General features: G+C 43.6%; 1 protein-coding gene across 4 annotated transcripts in view; it reads right to left on the bottom strand.

Annotated features, from left to right (window-relative positions):
• Positions 1-27,817, bottom strand: part of agrn (agrin) — a 349,702-nt gene that overhangs the window by 106,389 nt on the left and 215,496 nt on the right. For all 4 annotated transcript variants that reach the window (XM_074642837.1, XM_074642838.1, XM_074642840.1 and 1 more), the window contains 3 exons: positions 18,898-19,122; positions 15,266-15,490; positions 8,781-8,987 (listed from right to left, as the gene is read on the bottom strand). In XM_074642837.1, the coding sequence (XP_074498938.1) occupies positions 8,781-8,987; positions 15,266-15,490; positions 18,898-19,122 (657 nt within the window). The remainder of the gene's footprint in view (positions 1-8,780; positions 8,988-15,265; positions 15,491-18,897; positions 19,123-27,817) is intronic.

Consider the following 27,817-nt stretch of genomic DNA (forward strand, 5'->3'; position numbering starts at 1 on the left):
CAACAAAGTTGCCGGGTTTAACCCAAGCTTTTTCTACGTGGAAAATTAGCTTGACAGTTGAATGGTAGCATCTGTGGCGCCCGACACACGGTAGCCAAGGCGTCGTGTTAGTGGCTGAGCAGGTGCAGTGAGTGGTCTGCTGTGGCAGCGGGGAAAAGTCAGGAAAGACAGAAAAAAAAACAAAAAAAAAACATGAATAATTCTTTCTAATCAGGGATTCTGCTCTGCTGGTGTGCACTCGGCTATGTTTCTGTACCATGATGCCGGTTGAGACTTTTACATTCTGGGTGTCACCTCAGTCTGTATCCTCTCCTGCCAGCCGCCTGGTGCATTTCTATTCTAATTAGTGTTGTGTTTTAATGGCACGGCCTCGCTTCAGGGCTCGGAGGGGGATTACTACTGTCAACTCGCCCCAGCAGAGGACATGTTCCTCTGATGTCCTGATATTTGCGTTCCTGTCCGCCTGAAGTATCATTACTGACAACTTAGTGGTGTTACCTGACTGGTAGGCCCAATTCCAAACTAACTCCTAACCACTTCCATTCCGTTTGCGCGTTCACACGGAGGGTCCGCCATATTAAGTGCAATCCCAAGCCAATTAGCAGGAAGTGGAAGTAGTTTATAAAACCCTCTGACAGCGAGTCTACATCGATGCCGACACACCAGCTGCCCTTACTGACAACGTGCAACGCAGTTTTGTGTTCGTCATGGAACACGCTCCAATGTAAGTTCGACTACCGGTACAAAAATTTACTCGTAAACTGCTCATCAACAACCCCGTCATTTATTATATCTTCAACTGTGCAATACTAACTTAACAGTACAATAATTTAGTGCAATAATCTGGTTTACTCTGGCATTAACACTGCTTTTATTTATACAGAACATTTAAACTAATATTCATATTTATTTATACTATTTTTGCATTTTTACACACTTAATGATAGATCTTATTTTTCAGCATTTTTATTTGCACTGTTGCTATACATATTTCTTATTTATATTTTCTTATAATTTCTCTATGTGTATACAGTATATACAGTATATATATACATAGAGACATTTTACAACTCGATTTCCCCTCAAGGGATCAATAAAGTATTTCTGATTCTGATATTTATTTATAATTTCCTTGCCGGAGAGAAGGCAGTTCGTCCCAGAGTGGCCGCTGTATTTTTACCCTCCACCTTAAAGAAGGGTGCCTCATTGAGCTGTGAGTGTGACTACAAACGGAGTTCACTCCGTTACGGAGTGGGAGGGTGTAAGGGCCGGATTGGAATTGGGCGGTAAAGTGGCGAGGACGCAGTGTAACTTTGCTTAACAACCCCTCGTTAGGTCGCCGCGATGGCACAGCGAGTTCCGGCAGGACACAGTGCAGTGATTGTGTGGCTGCTGCAGTGAGCGGGCCTGCACCGTAACATGCCGGCGAAATGCTGGGAGATTATTTTGGCGAGAGCTTCCTCCCATCTCCGCTCAGCTCATACATATGTTAATTGGACTTTTCCCCCCTCGGGTCTGTGTGCCATTCCAAATCGCTCCCCGTATTATGCAGGGCAGCGAATCAGTGTAATCCAGGTGATGCTCGCGGTAGCCAACTGGCAGGGAGAATCACCTACAACAGCAACGCATTACAACACAGGACTCCAATGGGGCACAGCCAATCTGCGGCGGGCTCCGCCTTCCGTGTTTCTTCACCTGCGGGGCTTTGATCCGACTCCCTCTGTCTCCCTCGCATTAAAAACATTTATGTATCGTATTAGTCGAGGGAAAGGGAGGTGCAGAGAAAAGGCTGTATTAGCATACAGCAAAAGGCATACCCGCGGGCTGTGTCTGTCTACCACTGAACACTTATCACAGGCGGGCGGTGGGGGGGGGAACCGAGGCCTCTTTGTGCATTTACAACTACGAACGTGCTGCTCTTCAAAATGGAGACAAGCAAAAAACAGCACGGGGAAAGAAAAAAGACAAGCTGGGATCCCTGATCTTGTGACATGTATCTATCAGAGATGAGATGGCATCTAAACACCGTCGCATCCAAACAACAAGATGTTATCATCAGGGTGTGTGCGCCACGGGAAGTTTCAAAATGATTCCTCAGACTGGAAGAATAACACAACAACGCTCGACATTTATTGCATCTCCAATCAAGTCAGGAGCTACAGCACGAGGGCTCAGAAGAAACAGGAAATGAAATGAAAAATGTAGAAATTGCGTGGTTGATCACACACCTCCACACCCCACAACGCCTCGAGTCACTACTGGCACCCTGTTGACCCACATTTTCCCTGCAATTTCTGCCTGCGGGCCGCACTAAGTGGACCGGCGACCCCCGGCTGCTGTCAATCTGGCTCCCACGGCACTTCCTCTAATTAACTTGATTAGGAAAAACAGCACTGGTGATCGCGGGCTGACTTACACACTCGAGCTCCGCGACTGTTTGTGCAGTCCAATCACTGCAGCCGGCGGAGATGCTAATCAAATAAACATGCAAATGATAAAATATTCGGCACAGAGTCTTGACACCTAAGGTGACTGAATTTCTTTTCCTGCTCCGCGGAGCTCTTTGTCAATGACAATGTGTCTGCCGATGAGTGATTTCGTGTTAACCTCCGGAGGCGACAGGCAACACATTTCAAGCAACTCGCTCGCACTTCCACAAGTTTTTCCATTGATTCAAAGTACTACTGAATATGCACCAAATATAGACTTGAAAGGGACTGCGGGGGAAAAAAACCATCTGGGCAGGAAGTAAGCTGGGATATAACTTGGGCCAAGACAAAAAAAAAAGAAAACAAAGTTTTAATGAAACATTTTTAATTATAAAAGTAGTCTGATATTAAATAAAGAGATTAAAAAAAGACTTATTTTGAAATTATTTTGAGAACTTTTTTGCACCCTAGGGGAAGTTTATGTGAGGAACACCTGCTTTATTTTGCTGCTTTTTACTAGATCACTCCACTCTCTTTCATATTTTGTAGCTTCAGCAGGGCAGGGGGGTAACTCTTTTAACAGAGATTGAACCACGTCCTTTCAGCACTGCAGCTCCCAGTATCTTTTCATAAAGCTGCAGGCGGTCTATCTAGGGGCCGAGCAAAAGCACATTAGGCAGAGTACATTACACACGGAGCAGTTGAGGACCCACTAAGCAATTTGGATCATTACTGGTGAAAGCATTGTGCAAGAGATGTGGCCCACTTTGTGTCTCTCCTGCCAAATTCATCAGCATGTCACAGCTTAACAGTTTGAAGTATCAAAATTATGTTGATGAATATTTATAAAAGGCATCCCAAACATAGACTGTATACAGTATAAGAGGTGGACGTAGTCACCGTGACGTCACCCATTGGTTTGTGGACATTTGAAGCCAAATCGGCATTTTGTCCATCGCCATCTTTGTTTTTGGCCGTCTCCAACTTATATTTTGTCCGTCGCCATCTTGGTTTTTGGCCGTCGTTATCTTGGTTTTTGGTCGACCCATCTTGGTTTTTGGCCGTCCTAGCTTGGATATTTGGCCGTCGCTATCTTGGTTTTGGTTGCCGCCATCTTGAATTTTGGCCGTCGCCATTTTGGTTTTTGGCCGTCCTAGATTGGATATTTGGCCGTCACTATCTTGGTGTTTTGGCCGTCGCCAACTTATCTTTGTTTTTGGTTGTCCTATCTTAGTTTTTTGCCATCACTATCCTGTTTTTTTGGCCTTTCCATCTTGGTTTTTGGCCATCGCCTTCTTGTTTTTTTGCAACCATAAGTGACATGAGAGGGTGGAGCTAAATACAACCGAACGCAGAATAAGACATTTTTAGGCAACCGAGATGTTACAATTAACTTTCATGAACTGAAAACACACTGTGAAAGGGTTAAAGTTCTAAGACGAACACGTGGACAACTCCCAGACCGGACAACGCCGTGGTAGCGACCTGTCAATCACAAGGTAGCCACGCCCTAAAGCATCCCCTGCCTTATCGTCTATTTGGGTCAATAATGGGACCATAATTTACTAAATGAACATCATGCTGTATTGAAGAAGACTTGAAACTAGCGATTGAGACCATAAACTCATGTTTACAATGTTTACTGAGGTAATAAATCAAGTGAGAAGTAGGCTCATTTTCTCACAGACTTCTATACAATCAGACTTCTTCTTCTGCTGGCTATTGGAAAGAATGCAGGTTTAAGGCACTTCTGCATTGGCTTCACTTTTCAGAACCGGAGGTTGCCCACTGATCCCAAAGATTTTTTCTTTTACTCATGGTAAAGATAAACTATAAACTCATCCTGATTAATTACAGGTTGAAACTGGAGTTGAACTGATGGACTGATGGTGGCGCTAGAAAACTGACCAATCAGTTGAATGGTAAACAAGTCAAAAAAGCAAGAAAGAAAGAATCAAAGCCTTTGAAAACATTAGGGTGCCAATGTATAGTGCCTCCATTGTTTGGTCCTCTAAATATATATCTGCTTCAATATCCAACGCTACATGCGCACTTCCTTGTTTAGTTTGTGCTGCTATACCCTGCTGGGCTGACATCATATGGGAAGGAGAGGAAAAAACAGGACTTCACTGCTTCAGCCTAAAAATATTCTTTGTGTGTGTCCATGCTGTGAAACCTCCAATCGAAAACAGTCAAATATAACATTAACTGCAGCAGATATTTCTCGCTTTTTAATCAGACTCTGCGTGAAGGCAGGTTCTGTTGCATTGTGAGGTGGAAATTATGTTGTAATCAATTTTTACGACAACATGGTAAAAGCTCTATAGTGAAGTAGGGTGATGGAAGTTCCAACGCAATCATCATGACGGCAAATGAAAATAAAGTCCAGAGTAAAACAGCGGATGTGTAAGCAGCTGTGTCATCTCATCTGCTTGCCGGTGATGACAAACATGATTTCTTCCTCAAGTGGATCTGTTATCTCACAATCCAAGGCTGCAGACCAATTCACCCTGCTTCCCAGCAGCCGCCTCTGATTCCCTTCACAGGTTCCTCACGTGTTCCCGGAAGATTTGTGACTCCGCCTGGACGCAGGTTAATCTGCTAAAAGCCACGTGGCGTCTCTCGGTCTCTTAATTGATGAGCTTTAGATTTCAATCAAGTAGTTTTGTGGGGAGGACAGCAGTCAGGACATTACCGACATGAGGGTTCTTTGCATGACCGTTCTTTGTGGAGGCGACACTGGGAGGGAAGGGGGGTGACATTAGGGCGCTGTCACCCACATGAAAAGAGATTTACGACGGTGCCAGAACTGGAGAATTTCATCCGTTTGACAGCTGGCGGGGGCGATCGATCACCCGGCCCCGACGCACCGCTCAGCCAATGAAACCGGGACCGAGATCGTTATTTATCAAATAATGACGATTTATCAAACTCTTCCTTTTTCAGATGTGTGGAACTTTGTCTGAAGCTTTGAATCTGTGTGTGAGTGCGCTGCGATCACACAGCGGTCATTGTGCAGGCGTCTTTTGACACTGCCAGTCACTGTCAGAGCACGAGCACAATAGAGCACAATGGAAGTGTGTGTCGCACACTGTATACAGTGTGTGTTCCTGTCGCGTGATCGGTGTGGGCTGTTGATCGATCTCCGACAAGGCAGTCTTTTCTGAAGACAGAAACACTCTCACACTGCCTGCATCCCTCGGCTGTTACGTACTGTATATCTTAAGTCTTTTGGGCAGTGCTATTACAGAGAGGGACCTCTCTACTAACACACTGCCACTACGGAACATTGAAAGGACGCGAGGGAAAAGAGAAGGAAGACAGAAAGAAAAAAAGAAAAAGAAAGTTCTAGCATGTGCATGGACACACAAACACATAGCCCCCCTTGCATGCATATCATCTGTCTCACTAAACCAACAGTCTCTGTGGGCACCTACGCTTGCCTCTTTTGATGTTTAATTAAAACTGAATCGAGGGTGGGGGGGTGGGGGCGGCGTTCGTGGCGCTCTGTTTTGAAAAATATGCAAATGTCAATAAAAATGCATTAAAGAAACATACGACCAGTCGCTGACGGCTGCGATGCGCAGGGGAAGGGAGGAAGGATGAAGAGAGAGAAAGTAAAATAACTAAACAAATGAGGGTGGGTGGGGGGGGTAGCACTGAGACACCACTCGGCAGAAATAATGAAACAGAGCAAAACACATAAGAGCTCGCACTGCCATTTCCACGACTTAATTTATGCACAGCTCCGACGTGCCTCCTGATGCTGACAACTGGAGATAACTTTGGTATTCAGCTCCACCCCGACGCCTGGGGGGATGGACACGTCTCTCTCTCGTTTTATCGGCCTCTGTCACAACAACAGTAAAAATGTGGACAGCGACTCTGGACGAAATAACACAACGTGTCTGCTGTGAGGATTTGTTGATTGAGGTATTGTGTCGCCAAGCAGCACGAGCAGCTTGCTCCGGCTTGATCAGGCATGCTGGGTTATCGGGTTAGGATGGGAAACTACAGAAACGTGAATTCAGCAGGAGATTCGTATGAGATGAGGCATTCAAAACCAGAGGCAAAAAACTGTATATGTCATGCCTTGAAATAAACTTGTAGAATAAACAAAAATTTCTATGTTTCCAAATTTCCAATTTAATGGATCCAACAAGGACGTCCATAGAATAAACTCCCCAGAACAAACACTCTGATAGCCCTTATTTAAATCATTACGTTTTTAAAGTTTTAAAATGCACTAATAGCTGAATCCAGAGTTATTTCCCTTCCTCCATTCATGTGAGTGAGACCCAGACCGAGGCTGGAGCGCCAAGCCGTGACGACGGCGTGACGTTAGGACCCCGTGACCGAGTCATGTGACCCATCGGACGCTACTCTGCCAATCATCTCGGACGCTACTCTGCCAAGATCCGGGTACTTCTCCAGACGGAAGTCGAGCCACTTAGGCTTCATGCGCCAATGAGCAACACTCATAGGTATGACCGGGGCCCCGCCTCCAACGCTGGATCCAGTTCTTTTAATACACCCATGGGCTGTAGGGGTTGTGGCTGCTGCGGTAGCGGGCCAATCACACGTCGCATTAAATCGAACGCTTTTGGTGATTATCTGCGAGCAAAATCATACAAATAGTCATTTTGTTCTAGATCTGGGCACAAAAAGGATCAATTGCAGGTATCGTTTGACTGGAGAGGTTCTGATACTACTTGGCACTGGGTTACCTCAGTCGATACCTTAAAAGGTATCAAGTACCGATACCCAGTCCTAGTTAAAAGGGGCATTCTTTAAAATTTGTACCCTTGACAGGAAAAAAAATCTGTTCAAACAAGTGCAGCTCACTATTGGATACGTACCATTAGTCACTTTTAATTTGGATTAAATTACAGGTTCATAAAATTGGCTAAACTCAAAGGCTAACAGATCTCTTATTGAATCTTTTATCTCTTCATTCTTCTTTTATCAGCAGCAACATATTTACAATATATTCAGGCTGCATGCTTCTTAGTTTCACCAGACGGTCCTGTAAAACCCTGGATTACATTCAATGACAATGTTTTTTTAATGTTCAATTGCTAATGTTTTAATAACTATGAGGTGGTTGAACACATATAGCCAGTGAATAATTTCATATCTACTACTAATCTCATTTAGTTGCACATAATGAACATGAATTTGGCTACCTGTCTTTTGACCTTCTTAGACAACAGGTGATTCAATATCTATCATTATAATATCTATCTATTTAAGTTATTTTTAAACTTAATCCAAACCTAAAAAGATCAGAAATAAGGGATTCCATAAGATTCGACTGAATGCGGTCAAACTCCGACCCGAGAGCAGCTTTTATGCTCAGAAATGGTAAAAGACTGAGATTTGTGCATTCATCGGGCAGTCAGCAGCTTTTATGAGATGATGGAGAGAGGGATTGTTTGGGAGGCAGTGAGGTCATGCAGTAGCATGCAGAAAGAAAAGAGTCAGAGGTGAGCAGTGGTTAGGCAGGTAGGTAGGTAGGAACAGGAGAAGCTTATTTTAGTTAGGCAGGAAATAAAGCCGAGAGAGAGCAGGGAGAGAGGAAGACTTCTCCAACCTCACGAGTCACATCTTTGCAGGAGGGTAAACAGAAGGAGAGGACATTAATGACACAGAGAGACAGGAGGAGTGAGAGGAAAAAAGACAGCTGTACGAGACCCCTCCTGTTAGGTCCTCTCGGAACGAGGGGAAGGGCTTCACCCCCTCAGAATCCACCTGATGGAGGTCGCCCACTGGGTGACCCCACTTTCCACCTGCAGCCTGACGCAGCCTGCAGGCAGCCAGGAAGACGGCCACACGGACAAAGACAGACAGACAGACTGACTGACGCACTGAAACAAGAAAGAATAGCTTTTTTTTATACAAGAAAAAAGCAACACACACGACAAGGAGACAAAGACAGAGGAGGGAAGAAAAAAACGACAAAAGCCACCGAAGTGGAAGGAGTGGAAGACGGAGAGCGGATGAATGAAACATGAAGGTGGCGTTTCATTGTGTGTGTTTGAGATGGAGGGATGAAGCGTGACAGGGATGAGGAGATGGATGGGAGGTGAACGGGTGGAGAAGTGAAGGCACGGTTTTTATAAGCAAGGCATACACGTCCTGGCGGTTTGAGTAACCCCCCTCCCCCCACTCCACAGAGCACTATTTCAAACAGTACAGTACAGACAAACATACAGTTAGCCTAGAAGATAGAGAGGGGAAAACACATTGAATATGCATTCAAATAAGCAGAGCTAGAGAGAGAGAGAAGGATTGAGAGGAAACAGCATTAGTCCCTGTCAAGCTCCATCCTCAACCTCCAGCTCCACTCACCACAGGGCCCCGGGTGCTTGATGGAGATGAGGGTCCTGCTCAGACACTCTGCCTTGCGTCGGACACAGTCGTTGGTGTAGGTGTGGCCGTCCTTGCCGCACACGGGCTTGTAGGTGCCGTCGCACTCGATGGGATCGCAGGAGCAGCGGGCGTTCAGCTGTTCCACGAGACACACAGCGTTGAAGAGACACTCTTCCTGACAGTCCTCTGGAAGAAGGAGATGGGTAGAAACGGAATTAATGTCGAATTTGTGGATTGACGACTTTACTGTCCTTCAGAGGCTGTAGCAGGTTCAGTTTTAGAGCTAGTATGATATGAAATTAGAAAAAACCTAAAGAATCCTTTGGTACCAACCATGTCATGCTAACTCGTTGCTAAATAACGCTCCTAAGTAAGGCTACATTTTGGCGAGGAAAAACTTTCATGGCCATTTTCAAAGGGCTCCCTTGATCTCTGACCTCAAGACATGTGAATAAAAATTGGTTCTATGGGTACCCACGAGTCTCCTCTTTACAGATATGCCTATTCTAAAATGGCCTATTTGAATATTTCTGCATACTGGGGTCCCTAAACAGTCTTGGAATTACATAAATTTGGTATCACTGTACAGCCGAGACTCTTGTGGATCCAATGAGCCCAACTGTATTCATTTGTGATGATGTTAGTCCCCATAGGAGACATTTCATTGTTTTGCGACCATTTTTTGAAACTTGACCTCCCTGTATAAAATGACATGTGGTGACCTCTAGGATAATCACAGCCTCATGAAACTTTACAACCACAAACAACAGATCTAGAGCATTCAGAGGATGGATGGCTTTCCTAGCTAGATTGACAATAAGGGGGTTTCTGAGCAGTTTCCAGAATAGAAGTGGTTGCCATCCAATTGCTGAAAAATCTCCAAATGTCAAAAGTTTTTCATACCAAATCACAGCATGGCTTTTTCTATGGTGTTCCTCAAGGTGCTGGTGTCTTAATGTGGTATTTTGGAGGCATTTTTGATAATTTTTATCAATTCTCCAGTGGTAAAAATGGTTAAATTTAGCACCAAATCTGTGTAACAAATGGTATCAACCCAAATATTGCTGCAACAACTTATGAGACATAAGAGAGCATGGGAGTGGTAAAGGGACTTGCATTTCAACAGCGTTTTCTAGTCTTCCGACCACTCAAAGCGCTTTACGCTACATGTCAGCGGTCACCCATTGACACACACATTCATCTAAATACTCATTCACACACCGATGGCTATGCCTTCGGGAGCAATTTGGGGTTCTTGCTCAAGGACATTTTGACATGTGACCGGAGCAGCCGGGGATCGAACCACCGACCTTCCGATTGGTGGACGACCTGCCCTACCGTCTGAGCTGCAGCCAACCGGAATGACCATCATACACTTCTATCATAATGTTCTAAGCCCTTGTGCACTTTTACAATCTATTTTAAATAATGAATTAACGAGTATTTATGATTTATGACTGGAACACAGTGCTGAACTGCATCTTAAATTAATCTTCAGGTTCCCAGCTTTCACATGATGTACACCACTTCTATGTGACATCTACTGTTGACCTGCTATCTCCCCCTATTACCACCTGTACCCCCCTAGAAAAAGACAATCTATTGTGGGTCTCAGAGGGTTAACCTAGCCGATTTCCAGACTTATCAAACCCTTCAGCAATCTGCATTCATTCTATTTCTCCACATTCTATTTGTCACCCATCTGTATAAACACCCAATAAGGCTTTTTTTTTTAGAGCGGTTTCCAACTGGCACTTCTGTAACAGTGTGACAGACTGATCATCACCATAGAGGAGAGGACAACAGAACTAGTCAGCGAGCGTTAAAAACAACATTTCAAGCTACCGTAGCAAAGTGTTGAACCGATTCTTCTTCCTGCTGTGTGACACCGCGGGTCCAACCGTGGGGAAATAAATCAGTTTCCATCCAAACAGTAATTACATGTTAGGGTGGACTGACGCCACCGGTAGCGTGTGTAAAAAGCTTTTTCTTTCAGCATCAGAGGTTAAAGCCTTTTTCAGATATTGTTTTAACAACTAGAACATGATTATATGTTGTGTTAATTGAGAATTAATACAATAAGTAGTCAGTTCTAAGAAGAGTTATGTTCACAACTATAGAAAACGCACTTACAAATCAATTTAATTACATTTAAATAATAAGAGTACAGATGTAAAATCAGATTAATGGGATTTAACGCCCAACAGATCAGCCACCAGATTGCAGGTTGACGGATACAAAGCTGGTCAAACAATAGAGTGAGAGTGTTCATTATTTCAGTGATGCTTTCTTTCAAAGCACGGCAGTTAATTTGTTTACTTCAGTTTTTAGAACGTCATTCAGTTTTTCTGCTGAACTTAAGGTGAATTCTGTTGAAGCTGGGAGAGTAATTTACTATTGTGAGAGAAATGATTGCCCTTACCGCACAAGAGATTGGATGATGAAAAAGTGAAAGTATTAGATTTTATTGAAATACTGTAGTTTAGTTTCAGTTCAGGATAATATAATTGCTATTTCAGTTCAGAAAAGTTATTTTTTTCTTCTTAGATTTCCCCTCTTTTATTGAGTTTATTGCAATAATATCCATTGAAAAACAAAATCCCAATTAAAGGTATGGTTGGTGGTGCTGTTTACATAATTTTTTTTATATTTGTTGAAATTATTACATAAAAAATATGAACCGTAGTCAACGATGAGAGACAAAATATTTTTTCATCTTGTTTGAATTGCGCTACGAATTACACATATGATGTTTGTCAATTTAAAGGTCCAGTGTGTCGGATCTGGCGGTTATCCAGCGGTGAGGTGAGGAGATTGTAAGTGACGTCTCTCTCTCTGAAGTTACGCTGCCTGTGTGTTTTGTACTGAGATGTACTCACACCAGCAACGAGTCTCGCTTGTTCTTTCGCTTCCCGGCTGATAAAAAGACCAGGAGTCGCTGAATCAACATAAACATAGCTAACTTAGCTATCTAGCTAGCTTGTGTTGTTGCAAAATTAGGTTTTAAAATTGACAAACATCTTACATGTGATTCTCGGCGCAATTTGTACGGGATCAAAAAAATATTTGTCCCTTGCCGTTGACTACCGTACATATTTTTTTTCCAAAATAAGGTCACATGGGGTCCACCGGAAAGGGTGGGACTTCGTCTCTCTATAAGCCCATCCAATCATTTCATTCAGCTCGAATGCTACCTGCCTGTCTACCTGCGTTCACTCGGCCCGTGCACTCATTGCGCATCACTGGAGTCTTCCACAAAGCTGCTAGCGTAACAGCTTTACAGTTTTAACAGTAGCCATGTTCATTGTTTATGTTCATAATGATAATTTTGGGGGAGTGGCTTTGCAGGGACGAACGGACTGTAAGTGTTGCCGACTTTCTCGTTAGATCTAGGGACTTTTGGAGCTAGTGCTGCTAGCTGCTTTCATTGTAAAAGATTTGGCAACACTGGGCTGGGTTTTTAATTTGGACCATTTTTAAAATCTAGTGTATCTGTATTTTGCTGGTTTCTCAACATTACCAACCCTACCTTTAATGTCATTGGGATTGGCTGCCGTTAATACATGCTCTTTGGTGATGCAACCCCATACAACTGACTGGAGCTCAGCTTTGTCGCACTCCCATCTAACTTAAACGATAAAAGTTCCGGAATAACTTTAATAAAATTGGGGAACTCAAACTCAAGAATGTTATTTTTAGGGTCAAGTTAAAGTCTAAACTATTATATTCATTACATTTCGACTCACTAAGCAGAAATTGACTGCGGAAATTAAGAAAAGAGACAGAAACACTGGTAATGTGAAATGGCAAATTTGCCATTGAAGTGAGAAAATCCAATTTGAAGCAGGCCTCTCTGTTCTGGAGGCGCTCACTAGGCTTCGAATTTATTTCATTCCTGATCAGTGGATCAAATTTGTACAGCAATTCAATTCCTTCTTGTCCTTTCTTTAAAAGCCTGTCACGCCACACTTAATTACATCGCGGCTGTATCTGAGTGAGAGGGGCTACAAGGATGTGCAATGTCATGGCTACAAGTTGAAATGGCCATTTTCATTAGATACCAATTTGTAATTTGCTTAGGGATATGATTTCATGGATCTCTGTTTCAAATTGAATTATTCTTTCATTTGAAAATGGCAGAGCAGAAAAGGAAAAAAAAAAGAAGAAAAGAAAAGGCGTTCATCCACTTGTTCGTGCACACACACACACACACACACACACACACACACACACACTTATACGCGAACACAAACTCAGGCCGGGATTTGTGCAATTGTAAGCCCTCACACTCCTCCATCAGCCTGTCAACCCGAGCGAACGGGAGAACCGGGGTGTGTCAGAGAAGTGTGCATCAGCCTTCATTGTTGGCCGTCGTGCAGTGATCTATTCTTGTCATCTGGTGTTGTCAGGGGTCTCAGTACACGTGCGGGGGTCTCCGCACATCACTGCCGTAAACCAACACAGCGAGGCCCCCGCCGACAACACAGCGGGAAAATTGGATTTCCTCCGATGGCTATCAGACGTACAGTAAAAGCTGACAGCTCTTTGTTGACTAAGGCTTAAAGCCCCTGTTCTAATAGCACAGATAAGAGCCCTGGAGGCTCTTATCAGGCCGGAGGAGGCTACTGCTAGCATGGATACAGTACGGACCCCGACGCCTCAGAGTCATTTATCTCTGTACCAAGCAGTGGGATACAGTTACAGGGTCAGATTTTAATGCTAGCTCACCTACAGTACACATGTCCAAATATTAGGAAGAAACCATGTGACCTACAGTACGTGAACGTTAGTTACATATATGACATTGTGATGCAGATGTTTCAATGCTTTTCTTAACCCGTTAAAGCCCATCACGACTATAGGAGACACAATGTGTATTTAGCCTGTGTTGTTTATTATTATTTGTTCTTTTTGGTTACTATCACTTCCTGTAATTGGCACAGGGGTGTGGTCTCACATTATTTACCTGTTCACCTGTTCGGATTCGGACAAAGACGGTGAGCTAGGCTCCGATATTTCCTGTTGACTGTTTAGTTATTCCAATACAGTTATTGCTTGTAATTTTTTTTCGTTTAAATAAACAGCATAAAATGCATCTGTATTTAAGTATGGATTTCATTGAATGCATCACAGTTAAGAGCCTTTCTAATTTATTGTTGGAGTGACAAACTGTTTTGAAGCTAGGCAGACACCATACACTATACTTTGAAGGTTTCAGATATGTACTCTCCCAAACACTGTATCTGGATCATTTTTTACAACATGGCATTATTTTTGAAAATGACCACAATGACCAAGAAGTCTCATCTATCATTACATATTTACATAAAAAAACATGCTCATATTCATGTAACTTTTCTAGTAATTCCCGTCCATAAACACTCCACAGTGCTGCAGGTGGAACAGTGGGTCGTAACAGATTCAATCTAGGATAATTATGAGGTGTAAGTCTTGAGTTGGTTGAGCTTGAGGCCACGATACAGAAAGGTTACAACAAACAGAGGAGGGTCAGGAAAACAAACACAAAGAACAGGAGTACACCGTCGAGGAGTTGACTAATGGTAGGGTATAGAAATAAAGTCTGCATTGAGTGTAAGGAGTTTTGACCTAATTTTTAGGTTATAGCGGGCTTTTAAAGCTAGAGTGAAGATACTGGTATAAAATTAAACTAGAAAACATAAGGAATCTATCGGTACCAACCATGTCATACTAGCTTGTCGTGAAGGAGGCTAAATAACGCTCCAAACTTAGGCGAGGAAAAACTGGCATTGCCATTTTCAAAGGGGTCCCTTGACCTCTGACCTCCAGATCAGTGAATGTAAATGGGTTCTATGGGTACCCACGAGTCTCCCCTTTACAGACATGACCGCTTTATGATAATCACATGCAGTTTGGGGCAAGTCATAGTCAAGTCAGCACACTGACACACTGACAGCTGTTGTTGCCTGTTGGGCTGCAGTTTGCCATGTGATGATTTGAGCTTATCGTTTTATGCTAAATGCAGTACCTGTGAGGGTTTCTGAGCAATATATGTCATTGTTTGGTGTTGTTAATTGATTTCCAATAGTAAATATATACATACATTTGCATAAAGCAGCATATTTGTCCACTCCCATGTTGATGAGTATTAAATACAAGAAAAATCACACTTTAAGGTACATTTTGAACGGATACAAAATGTGTGATTAATCACGACTAACAATGGAAAATCATGTGATTAATTGCAATTAAATATTTTAATCAATTGACAGCCCTAATTTTATATCTACTCACCAACAAGCTAGTTGTGAGCAGCTTCACAGACAATTTCCCACTGCTCTATGATGGATAAATAGATTTTCTGATTCTTAAAAGTTGTATAATGTAGTATTCACTGAGATCCCAGCTGGCTTATCTTTTTCACAATATCTCTCTACAACTAATACTCATCCATGACTTTTCAGTACCACAAAGCTCGCCCTTACCCAGCCTCCTGCATCGTCCAGCGTGGATCTTCCTGAGCTTGATGCCTTTCTGCAAGCTCGTTGCTCCCATGGCGCAATCGCTGGAGTAGGTCTGGCCATCACTGGCGCACAGAGGCTCGATACCCGGCGGGCACGACTCCGGCAGGCCGAAGACGAGGGGCTTGCGGGTGAGCGCCTCCACCCGGCACAACGTGTTCAGGCTGTTCTCGCTGTCTTTACACGGGTCTGTGGAGACACAACCGCAGTACAGCTCAGTATGTAGAACAGTTTTTATTAGTGAAATAACGTTTAATAATCTGTTTATGTTAACTAGACCCCGGGGGGACTAAAACAAGAGAGCTTTAATCAAAAAACATCTCTGTCCATCTTTTGGTCCTCTGTGGAAAAGTGAAGAAAGAAAAACACATTATAACAGAGCAGGTGTGTCCTGGATTAATTGCCTCCAAAACTGGCAACTGTTTAATTCCTTCCAAAGACGAGTTCCTGTTAGAGCTTTGTTTTTAAATTGCAGTAAACAACGATATACCTGTGATGGCCAAATAATCATCTCAGTCGGATGAATGCATTAACTTTTGTTTGACTAGTAAATTCAGAGAGAACAGAAGAGACGAGAAAGGAGAAGACAGACAAAAAAAAAGGGAAGAGGAGACATGATGCTCCATCACTGCTGCTCCGCAGATATTATCGGTGGCCCAGCAGCTGAGAGCAGCTCCGACTGGGACCTTGGATGTGAAGGGGAGACAAGGAAATGGATGAAGAGACGGCCGGGTTGATTTGCTCCCTGGCACCTCCCTCCTTCCAGGGGAGCGTCGGTCTGGCACGCTCGGCCGTATCAGTCCGTGATCATAATGGAATTGGTTTGTGGATGTGTGGGACGGGTAGAGGGGGGGGAGGTGTTGCTCCTTGAAACAGGCGCCCGAGCTTTATCCTGCCCGCCACGCTTTCGGCATGTGGGAAGACAAAGGATTTATGTAGCGCCGTGACATATCAAATCACTGCCAAGCTGCCGGCGAGTCATTCAAAACACACCGAGGATGAAACGCCCTATCATCGGGAAAAGGAAGGAGTAGAGGAAGAGAATGAGGGGAAATGGTTTCCAGAGACCTCTGGCAGGCTTGCAAAGAGCGACAATGCGTGGACATAAAAAGCGACAGAGCGTTTTGGCTGCGGAGGGCGAGGAGGAGGAGGAGTGACCGCGGCCAGCTCTGGCCAGGCCTCTTCTATCAGCACAATGCAAAAAGGCTTGCAGAGACTAGCAAACAGGGGTTTTTATCGTAATGCATGCAGCGTCTCTGCATAACGCAGTGCCTCACACCGCCAGCCGGACCATTATCTGAGGAAGAGAACCATTACCTCCCATTAACTGAGAAGAACAGCTTCCAGGATCCATGCTTTCATCCAGCTGAGCAAGTAGGGTAATTACAAAAAGAATGGCCTGTTTGCTGTAAAAACTAGCAGTGCGGATAAATCAACTGCATTTGTCTGGCTAGGGCTAGCAACTTGGAATAGCCAAGGCTTTAGATAAAACGGCTGTGGGAAGATTTAGAGGAACCATCAGAGCCGACTGGTCCCCTGCGCCTCGGCCCTCCCCAGGGAGGACGGGGCAACTCGGGTCACTTTGGCCGACTCGGGCTGGATTTATACGAGCGACCTTCCGCTGGCGGACCTGCACATCCATCTCTCTTTCCCCACCACACTGCTCCGTGTCCCGGAGGCTCCCGCTGCTAAGAGACAGAGCTCGTGTCTGCTTTTCTTTCCCTCCATCTGGCTCAAAACAAACAAAACAAAAAAAAACTCAAAGTTGAGCGCCTTGGGAGTAAACAACTATCGCCTGATGATAACAAGGATGAGCAAAAAAAAAGAGCTGGGCCCGACGAAAACGACAGCTCTAAAGACCTACTTAGAGAAAACAACAATTCGCACCGCGGGAGTACCTGTGTGAAGCAAAGCAAGCTGAATGAAAAATGAGAATTAGCAGAGGCGTGCCGCAAGTGAGCGGGGTATGTGAAGGAGAAACAACAAAAGCCAGAGGTAGTAAACAGAGTGAAGAGAGAAGAAAGGAGAGGAGCAGAGAATGTAGAGGAGAAAGAAAAGTCATTCCAGTAATTTATCATGTAAAAATGCCAAAAATGAACATCCAGGGTTTTCTGCTTTTCCCTTGCTTATATCATTGTAAATTTAATTTATCATCAAACCAGTGTTCATTTCGTGAACTATGACGTAATATGTTCGTCAATGACCTTTTTTCCATGACTAAGACGTGACAGCACCAATGTCACAGCGGCGGCGGTGCCCAGTCCGTCTCCGTCCTTCTTGTCTAACACCTGAAACCTGACAATCGTGCTACTGTAATGCATGAAGTTGGCAGTAACGCATATTTTTTCATGTTGGGTGGGCGGATTGGCTTTCATAACGGACCGGTGAGTGTGACTGAACCGCATCATTAATGAGCTCAGTTAGTTAGACTTGAACTAACTGCAAAGCTGCATTCTTAATCATTCAACCTGTGTCTGTCATCAGATAATGATAAGTTAAAATTTTATGTGAAATAAGTTTGACTAAAAGGACAGAAATGTTCAATATAATCTATATATCAATATAAATATGATCTAAACAGGACTTAGATCAAGTACAAAAAATAGTTGACAAAATGAAGAGAGAAAACATTTGGACTAAAGTCAAATGAATTTTTGGCGACTAAAACTAAAACGCTTTGAGTTGTCGTCAACTAAAACTAGACTAAAACCATGAAGAAAAAAAAAAAGCACTAATAAGCATTTTCATTTTAAGACTGAGACTAAAGCTGGGGACACAGCAACCCAACTTAAAAAAAACTAGCGATGATGAAGGTCGCCTGTTGCGTCGCCTCACGTCGCCTTTGTTTTGACATTTGAACACACCGCAAAGACTACAGCCAACGGCCAGTTAGCACGTACGCTCTGCGCCTGCGTGAGAGGAAATAACTCTCCACACCAGCAGGTGGCGGTAGTCTGTATTTGTCAATCAAAAAAGGGAAACCGGAAGACCGAAGACGTCGGATATACGAGCCGTCGTTATGATAGGTACATGAAATAAAGCGGCGTTTGCTGACCATTTCACACCACTCTCACTCACCACTTAGCTTCATTCCAGATGACCATGTCGTTGTGAAAATGTCCGTGTGTTGGAACGATCAGATGGAGATAAGATGAAAAATGACAAGATCCTTTTGTGTTTTTCCTCTTGACTTTACTCGTTTGCTTGCTTTCCTCACTTCCGTTTCTCTTCTTGTGCACTGATTCACTCCAGCTGAACAGCCAATCAGAGTGATTTCTCTCACCGACGGGTTCCTCCACTGATTCAACGTGCTGAAAAAAACTCCGACAGAGCAGACTAGAGCCGACAGTGCGGGACACACCGTAAAAACTAGGCTGAAAGACGCTCACCGACGGCCCCAAACTGTCCGACAGCCGACCGTCGGCTCAATGTGTAAGGGCCTTAAACCTAAAATAGCTGCCAAAATGAACACTGCATCAAACACATATAAAGATGGTATGTTGGGCTGTGAGAAACAGTGATGGACACTTTTCATCTTTTTAGTTGGACAACAAATAAACGAAATGAATCAATGAAAACACGAGGAGAGAGCTCACCGCAGTGCCCCTGGTATTGTACTCGTATGTTCCTCTGGTTCTTGCAGGCGTGCTGATGGAGCTCGCACTCGTTGCGGTAGTCCTTCCCGTCGCTGCCGCACACCGTCTGCTCTCGCTTGCCCTCGCAGCCGAGGGGGCACATGCACTTGGCCGACAGGCCGTCTGAGGACTGGATGCAGGTGCTGCCGTAGCTGCAGGCCACGTCGGTGCAGGGGTCCTTCAGAGCTGCAGGCGGGGACACACATGAAAACAAGGTTTAGTCAAAAGCAGAAGGGTTCTCTTACATTGAAGAATACACCTGTCAGCCAGCTGTAGTCCAGGACACTCTACTGCTACTGTACACTGTAGAATGCAACATGGATGACAGGCCGCTTTATTTAAGTGGCCGCTGGCGCTCTTTTGGAAGCCCAGCACAGTCATTCTGGGCTTGAAGAACTACTCGACACCCCCCGGGTAAGGACGCGCTGCCGCAGCTGTCTACTCGTACAAACAAGTTTCATTTCGCAGCGCGGCACGAATTGATTTAGTTGCTTCACATTCACAACACATTCTCCATTGCTATGCTCAAGCATGCTTTAATCGACACGGCTGAAAAGCGACCCTCTGAATATTTACCTTTCCACAAATGAGACGGAGAGAGAGAGAGGAGGGGAGAGAGGTATTCCTCCCCCGGAGGACTCTGTTTCCACTCTAATTAAACAGTGTGCCACTTGTCGCTGAATGACTCATTCCAACGACGGGACAGGGTGCAACTTTTAATTTTGCCTGCGTTCGCAACTGACGGAGGCTATTCTCGGGGATTCATATGCTCGACAAGAGGCGGCCGTCAGATTACAATCGCTGTCATCCGGCTGCATGATGCATATTTATGACTGGCACGGACAAACATGCTCTCCCATGGGAGAGAAGCGGAGCGGCGGCGACCCTCTCATTTCCTAAGCCCGCCGTTTTTAGAATAACTATTTACCCGTGTCTGATATTATCCCCTCTTTTGTTAGAACCAACAGATTTAATTTAAAGGGGGTATATTGAATCACAAGTTCTTTGCTGTGCATTTTGTTTCGAGACTGTGCAGAGATATATTATGGATGCGTGAGGAGACAGGAGAGCTACGAGGAGAGCTCTTGATCAAAGGATACTCCCCCCCACACCTCGCATTCCCTCATCTTCATGACACATTTTCCCCCCCTATTTCTTTTTCCGCTCGCTCCTGTCAAGTCCTTTTGAGGGTTTGGTGCGAGAGACTTCGTTAACGAACACTTTTTTATATATATATATATATATATATATATATATTTGTGCTGTGTTGCAGCAGGAACTGACTCTAGACCTAATTTATGACAAAGACACTCCAAAAGTAACTTCAAAATAAAGTGCTAAATTACAGCTCTGACTAAGGGAGACTGATGGAAAATAGCTTTTTTTAAATCATAAGTCATTGTGAGCAATCGACGGTGGTTTAATGTGGACCGGATGACGATTGGGACACTTGGCCTCTAATTTCAATCTAATCATGTGAACAATCAGACGCTGATGACCTGAAAACAGCGCCGCGGTAGTGACCTTGTTGCATCTGCCAGAGCAGGTATAAGGTCACGTTAAATCACAGCAGCAGTCATTACACACGAGCTACAATCACTACACTACTTGCACGTATAAAATAGTACTTGTTATGTAGCGTACAGTACTAGTAGGAATAACCTTCAGTCATGCCGTTTTCATGCGCCTGCTGTTGGGGAATGGGAGGAGGTGTGTGTCCTGACAAGAAAGAAGCACCTTGTCAGAGAAAATGGTGGTTGTTAAGGTGGGGGGGGGGGCAGCAGTCACAGCTACCGAGGAAGAGGAGGAAAATGAGGGAGAAGCCCAGCGATCCTCTTCATCTGCAGGGAGGGGCCCCTGTTTGCTTTGTGACAGCAAACAACACCCTCCTTGCACTTCTTGATCTCATTAAATAATAGCTCGCTTTCTCTCTCTCTCTCTACCCGGCCTTCTTTTCCGCCGAGCGAAGCAGCCGTGTTGACAGCAGAGAGGGGTGTGGGCGATAGTAAGGAGCGCGAGAGCAAGGTAGAATAGGAAGAGGGAGGCGGGGGCTCCTGATTTGAATGCTAACAGGGGCCGATTTGGATACGAAGCACAGCCTCGATGGGGCGTTAGTGCAGATAAGCCTCCCTTCTCAGACTCAGACAAGCAGGCAAATTGCCTGGGCGAATGTGATCGGTGTAACAAGCCCACATGAAAAAAAAAAAGAAAGAAAGAAAAAAAAAAAAAAAAACACGCTCAGCACAGCAAACTTCAGGGAGTTCTCGCTTATATTTTCTCATTATTATCGTGTGAAAGGTGGCAAAAAAAAAGAGAGGAGAAAGCTGAAAAAAGTCAGCAGAGCTGGCGTCGCTAAATTAGAATGATCCTCGCTGCCAATTAGATCAGTCTCCCTCGCCGGAGCAAAGCTCGGCGAGGTTTAGGCTGCAAAGATAACGAGAAAAAAAAAAAAAAAGGCAGATAAGAATACGGATAGACGGAGAGATAAAGACACAAAGTGACACTGAAGCAATTCCAGCACAAACAGAGATGACATCTCTCGCTTATGATGAGGGAAGGAGAGGACACCCCGAAGAACAGCCGACGTCCTGGGGCCCAATTAAGAGAATATTACGTAATATATATACAAGTATGTTCTAATAGAGTTAACGGAGACTAAGTCCTGATTCATTTACATTAGGGCTGTCAATCGATTTAAATATTTAATCACGATTAATCGCATGATTATCCATAGTTAATTGTGATTAATCGCAAATTAATTGCACTTTTTCACACTCTTATCAACATAGTAGTGGGAAAATATGCTTGCTTTATACAAACTATGTATATATTTATTATTGGAAATCAATTAACAACAAAAAACAATGACAGATATTGTCCAGAAACATGTACTGGATTTAACATAAAAAATATGCTCAAATCATAACATGGCAAACTGCAGCCCAACAGGCAACAACAGCTGCCAGTGTGTCAGTGTGCTGACTTGACTATGACTTGCCCCAAACTGCATGTGATTATCATAAAGTCTCGTGGGTACCCATAGAACCCATTTTCATTCATATATCTTGAGGTCAGAGGTCAAGGGACTCGGGCCATGCCAGTTTTTCCTTGCAAAAGTTTAGCGCAAGTTTGGAGCGTTATTTAGCCTCCTTCAAGACAAGCTAGTATGACTTAGGTTAACCTAGTTTCATATGATACCACTATCTTCACTCTAGCTTTAAAACTGAGCCCGCTACAACCTCAAATACAAGTTGTGTTAAAGAAATTAGTGGTGTTGAAACTAATTAAGATTTTTATCAAATTCAGCTATTTTCAAAGGCACTTTGGAGTCCTGTCAGTTAATCACAGTTGGACCTGGATGGATTTGATTGGCTCTTTAACTGAACAATCGCTCCGATTCTTCTAATCAGAGGCATCATTTCAATGGACGCTCCGCCTTGAATACCTCCACTCAGCAGGTTTGCTTCATTTGAATCAGAGTGCTGGAATTGTACCTGCGTGCCTAATTGTGAATTCATGTGCTGCGGTGATTCCTGAATACACACTTTCACCTTCCTGAAAAGTGGGGCAGAGGGGTTTTTGGAAGATGGGGGATTACAGTGATCCTCTCTCCCCCTCTCATCTCTCCCCCTGGCAGCCAGCAGACAGCCAGGCAGGTGGGGAAGCTCTGCTGCTCTCTGATCCACTGTTTTGTGCTGCAGTTTATTAATGCTTCATTAGGGACAGGGAGCTGTCGGCGCCGTGCTGGCTTTACCTGACGCCCTGCCGCCACCGCACCAGCAGCAGCCCAGATATGTGTGTGTGTGTGTGTGTGTGTGTGTGTGTGTGGAGATTGTGTGTGTTCATATTATGCCAGTGCACGTTTGCAGGCAGCCACAGAGTTCAGATAAGTCTGCGAGTGATATGTATGCATGTGTATCTGTGCATGCATGCGTGTGTGTGTGCGTGTGTGTGTGTGTGCGTGTGTGTGTGTGGTGCTTCCTGTTGTGCTGGTAGTGATAAGGGAGGGAGCAGGGGGTTGGAGCTAATCAAATGCAATGATGCGATGTGGGGGGACTTGGCAGTGTGTGTTCTAATCAAGACACCCCCCACCCCTCCTTCACCAGCAGGAGAAGAAGAAGAAGAAGAAGAAGAAGAAGAGAGAGGAAGATAGCAAGAAAGAGAGAGGCAAAGTGACAGTGAGAGGGGATTGAGTTCAAATATTGTTGTGAAAATACCGCAGAGAGCAGTGCAGAAAAATAGGATAAATGTGCAATAATGCATTCACAGTAAAGGAATAATAACATTTTTAGATATAGCAGTATTTAGCTCTGTCCGACAGTGAGGTGTTTGGACGGAGCCTAGCTAACTGTTTCCCCTTTCTTCCAGTTTGTATGCTAAGCTAGTGTTGACACGTCTGGACTATAGTTCCTTATTTAAAGCTGCACTAATCTGCACTAATATTTTTATATTAAAGGGACAGTGTGTAGGATTTGGCAACATCTAGTGGTGCAGTTGCAGACTGCAACCAACTGAATACCCCTCCGCTCACTCCTCCCTTCCAAGACTGTGGTATCGTGTGCTGCCGAGTGCAAATCAGCAGTAATACCGTTCGCCTCACTCAGAGGCCATCCTCACCATAATGAGCTACTTTAGGAGCAACGGAAGTCAGACGGCGGCTGGCGGTACCACGGTTTTGCACTCACGTTACGGCAGTTTCAAAAGCATTTCAGAGAACTGCAGTGGCCTTCAGGTAACGTAAAAACGAGAAAGTCTCTTTCTAGAGACAGTGTTTGGTTTGTCCGTTCTGGGCTACTGTAGAAACATTGGGGTGCAACATGGCGAACTCCATGAAGAGAGGAGCTCTTCATGTAGATATGAAGGGCTCAGTCTAAGCTAACGAAAACACAACCATTCTTAGTGATCATATGCTAATTAAAACATAGTTATGAATATTATATTCTGTTTCTGCTAATAAATCCCCCAAAACGTTCCTTTAACAATGGGTCAAATTACTCTGCGTAGTGTGAAGGAGGTTAGTCGTACTGGTCGGACCCACAGACCCAACTCTGCAGCTCCCCTCAGCTCTGTGGAGTGTTTTAGCATCTTTTAGCTCACTGTTTCGTTTTTTTACGGCCTTTAACTTTACGGTTTGGTTCAGTCTATACCGCTCTCATGAAAGCTTATTTCCAGTGAAAACACAGTGCATGCTGTCCAGGACCAAACGGACAAAGTTATGAACTAGCTGGAGATGCAGGTGAAGTAGGCAATTTAGCATCTGAAGAGCCTAATTTTTCAGGGGTTAGTGGAGGCCAAAACAGAGCAAAAAGGGGATAATATTGGACTTATGAATCAGAAACACGACTCCAAATGAATGCTCATGTTGCTCTGCGTCTGCTGGATGTGTAAATAGGCAATCCTAACATGTTTGCCAAAGAAAACTTTATAAGGCCATAATGTGTCAAACTTGTGTGATGTTCCGCTAGTTGTTGAGCCCAAAAGTGGACAGAAAAACTTCTAATGCAGCTTTAATGTTCATGCATGAGATCTTTTAATTTCACTCCCTTAGAAAAAATGTAAAACAAACTATTCCTTTTAAAGTATAGTTCTACAACATAACCCAATTTGGTATTCATTAACATTAATTCAATGCTGATCCAAGGACATGAAAGCTTTCAAACTTGCTGTTCTAAACGTTCATGCCATGTGCAAAATCACTCCCTATTTGCCAGCTAATGTACTTATTTTACTTTCTTTTTTTTTTCTTGTTGTGAAAGTGTAAATGGATGCAGTATATAGTGCTCTAAAAATGTACAGAAGAAGGATTATGTCCATAGCACTAATTATTTTGGGGGAAAAAAAACTGGCATTTAGGAAATTATGCATTTTAAAGTAACAAAAACAAATAAATAAAATAATAAAGCAAACGATTTGATAGACAAGAAATGCTGCACTCAACAAAAAAAAAAAAAAAAATTAATAAATATTACTGTATGAGGGTGGAGACGGTTTGAACAAAGATGCGGACAAGCACGAGAGGAAAGGCTTAAAGTTGAGAGGTGGTATGGAGAGGAGTGTGCAGAAGTGAGATAAGGGAAACGGGTCAGAATGGGAGCAAGAAAAAGGCAGTATGGAACGGTCAGAAAATAAACAAGATTAACAGACTAGATCAATACAGACCAAGATCCAAGAACTAAATATGGATGAGAAAATATGCAGCCAGACATCTGAACCAAGTGATGAGGAGCAGGAGGCAGGGACTGAGGGAAGGCCAAAGGATTAACAGTCCTGCACACCTCTCCAACATGCTGGCCGCGCACACACTCACACACACACCCTTGATTTTCTCTACTGTGAGGCCAATGGCTGGAAGATGATTCTCTGTGTTTGATGTAGTTCTTCAAAGAGCTCCGTTGAACTGCAGCTGTTGCTCTCTTTTACACGCTTTGCTGTTTTTACCCTTGAGAATGGAAAATGAACCCCCCCGAAAAGCCCTCATCACACTCCAGTCTGCTGGTGGCCACACTCACAGCAAAGTAGCGGCGCGTGAGTGTGTGGTGTTTAGTGTTTGCCGGGGGCAGATCTGAACCCAAATGTCTGAGATGTGGGCAACGCAAAACTAAGGTTGAAAAAACTTTTAAGGGGACAAAGAATGGCGACTTTAATTGCTGCACTAAAAAAGATAAATGTTAAAGAAAAAATATATAATTGACAGATGATACAACACTAAAATGTTGCAATGCTGTAAGGTCTTATGATTCCAAAATAGACAATTTGTACCGAAGCTGTCATTTTTCCAGTGGCAGATATCTCACGCTTGAAAAGTGCAGTTAAGCACAGGTGGGGTGCTGAAGAGCCCATTTATTCTGCTGAGTGACAGCCAGAAGGCAGGACGGGATAAAATCATCTGGATGTGGCATTTATGACAAACACAGACAGAGATGTACGGGTCTCTTAAAGGACAGCGCACCATTTCACTAAAAAAACACTTAAATTCTAAAAGTTAAACATCAGCGAATATTAAGACACATTTAGGGACATTTCCTTTGGAGATCACTTGTAAACTGAAAAGAACATTGTCATAACCATCTCATCTCTTGTGTGACTATAAAAACACTCCTCAAAGTGAAACTCTTATTGTTCTGGCCCCTCTATAGGCTCACAGCTGGTGAGATTACGGCCAGATTGGAGAGTTTTTTTTCAGGACTTGAAAAGTTTGTTGAATCTGGACAGGTTCCCAGAAATGTATATAAAAAAGCTGCATATATATATATATATATAACTATATATATATATATATATATATATAGTTATGCCCAACAGGGTGTCAGTGTGCTGACTTGACTATGACTTGCCCCAAACTGTATGTGATTATCATAAAGTGGGCATGTCTGTAAAGGGGAGACTCGTGGGTACCCATAGAACCCATTTACATTCACATATCTGGAGTTCAGAGGTCAAGGGACCACTTTGAAAATAGCCATGCCAGTTCTTCCTCGCTAAAATTTGGCGCAAATTTGGAGCGTAATTTAACCTCCTTCAGGCTGGTATGACATGGTTGTAGTACAGTAGTACAGTAGTACAGTAGTAGTAGTAGTAGTAGTAGTAGTACAGTATCTTCACTCTAGCTTCAAAATTAAGCCCACCACAACCAAAAATTCGCAAGTTGTGAGTTGGTCAATTGTACAGCATAGTTTTGCCGGCTGCCATTTTAAAAAAAATCTTGGTCGAGTAAATAAAAAAAATTGTGTTCACTATTGATGGTACTTTGGCCATTTAAAAAAGGCGGGTTTGTGCAGAATGTCTTGTGTCGCGCAACAGTTGACTATTCTAGTGACAATACCCTTTGAAAACCAAACTAGAACATGCATCATGGTTTTATGTCTCCGCCAACCGGTGAAGTGGCACTTTACATCCATTTCTGTCCAAAATATCACTTCATCATTTTATCCTGATAAACTTTTGTGTGAAATTTAATAATTAGTATTTGAATTCTTGAGTTATGGCCAACAACGTGTTTTGAGAGGTCACATTGACATTGACCTTTGACCACCAAAATCTAATGAGTTCCTCGTTGAGTCCAAGTGGACGATTGTGCCAAATTTGAACAAATTCCCTCCAGGCGTTCCAAAGATATCACTTTCACAAGAATGGGACAGACAGGGACAGTCACAGCGACCTTGACCTTTGACATTTGAGCACCTAAATCTAATCAGTTCATCCTTGAGTCCAACTGGACTTTTGTGCTAAATTTGAAGTAATTCCCTTTAGGCGTTCCTGAGATATTGCATTCGAGAGAATGGGACCGACGTATGGACAACCTGCAAACATAACATAACGCCACAGCTGTCGCCGTCGCCGAGGCATAAAAAGAGCGAGTCGAGCAGCAAGCAGTGAAAATGCGGCATTAGTGCCTAAATAAGTCAAGGAGTGCAGTCGGAGATGCTATTAACTGCTCATTTGTTTACCTCTTGAAGGCCGGGATCACAGATAATCAATAATGCATTTATGTTGCTTTAAATTGTTGAGTTCTCCACCAGGCACCCCTGGATCAAACTGCAGTCAGATGGAACTCGTTACACCCAGTTAGCAGCTTCAGCATCACAGCAAACATTTATATCGCAGCTATGGTTCACTGATGAAATGTTTTCCTCACTAAAACTTCACTGAGAGCAGCAAACAGGAGACATGACTTAGTTTAAAAGCTGAATATAAAAACAAAAACACCTACAGTATATTCCCACAAACTCGCAACAAAATGAGAACAGACAGATGCTGCGTTTGAAACCGATGAAGTTCCATCAGAGAGTGATGCGTTGGGAATGTCATCCTGGCCCTAGGAAGAGGTACGCGGACTCATTTGGACTAAGTGGCACATATGCCACAAGTTTCCTTTCATTAG

Source organism: Sebastes fasciatus, chromosome 8 (genome assembly GCF_043250625.1).
Source record: "Sebastes fasciatus isolate fSebFas1 chromosome 8, fSebFas1.pri, whole genome shotgun sequence".
Lineage (NCBI taxonomy): Eukaryota > Metazoa > Chordata > Actinopteri > Perciformes > Sebastidae > Sebastes > Sebastes fasciatus.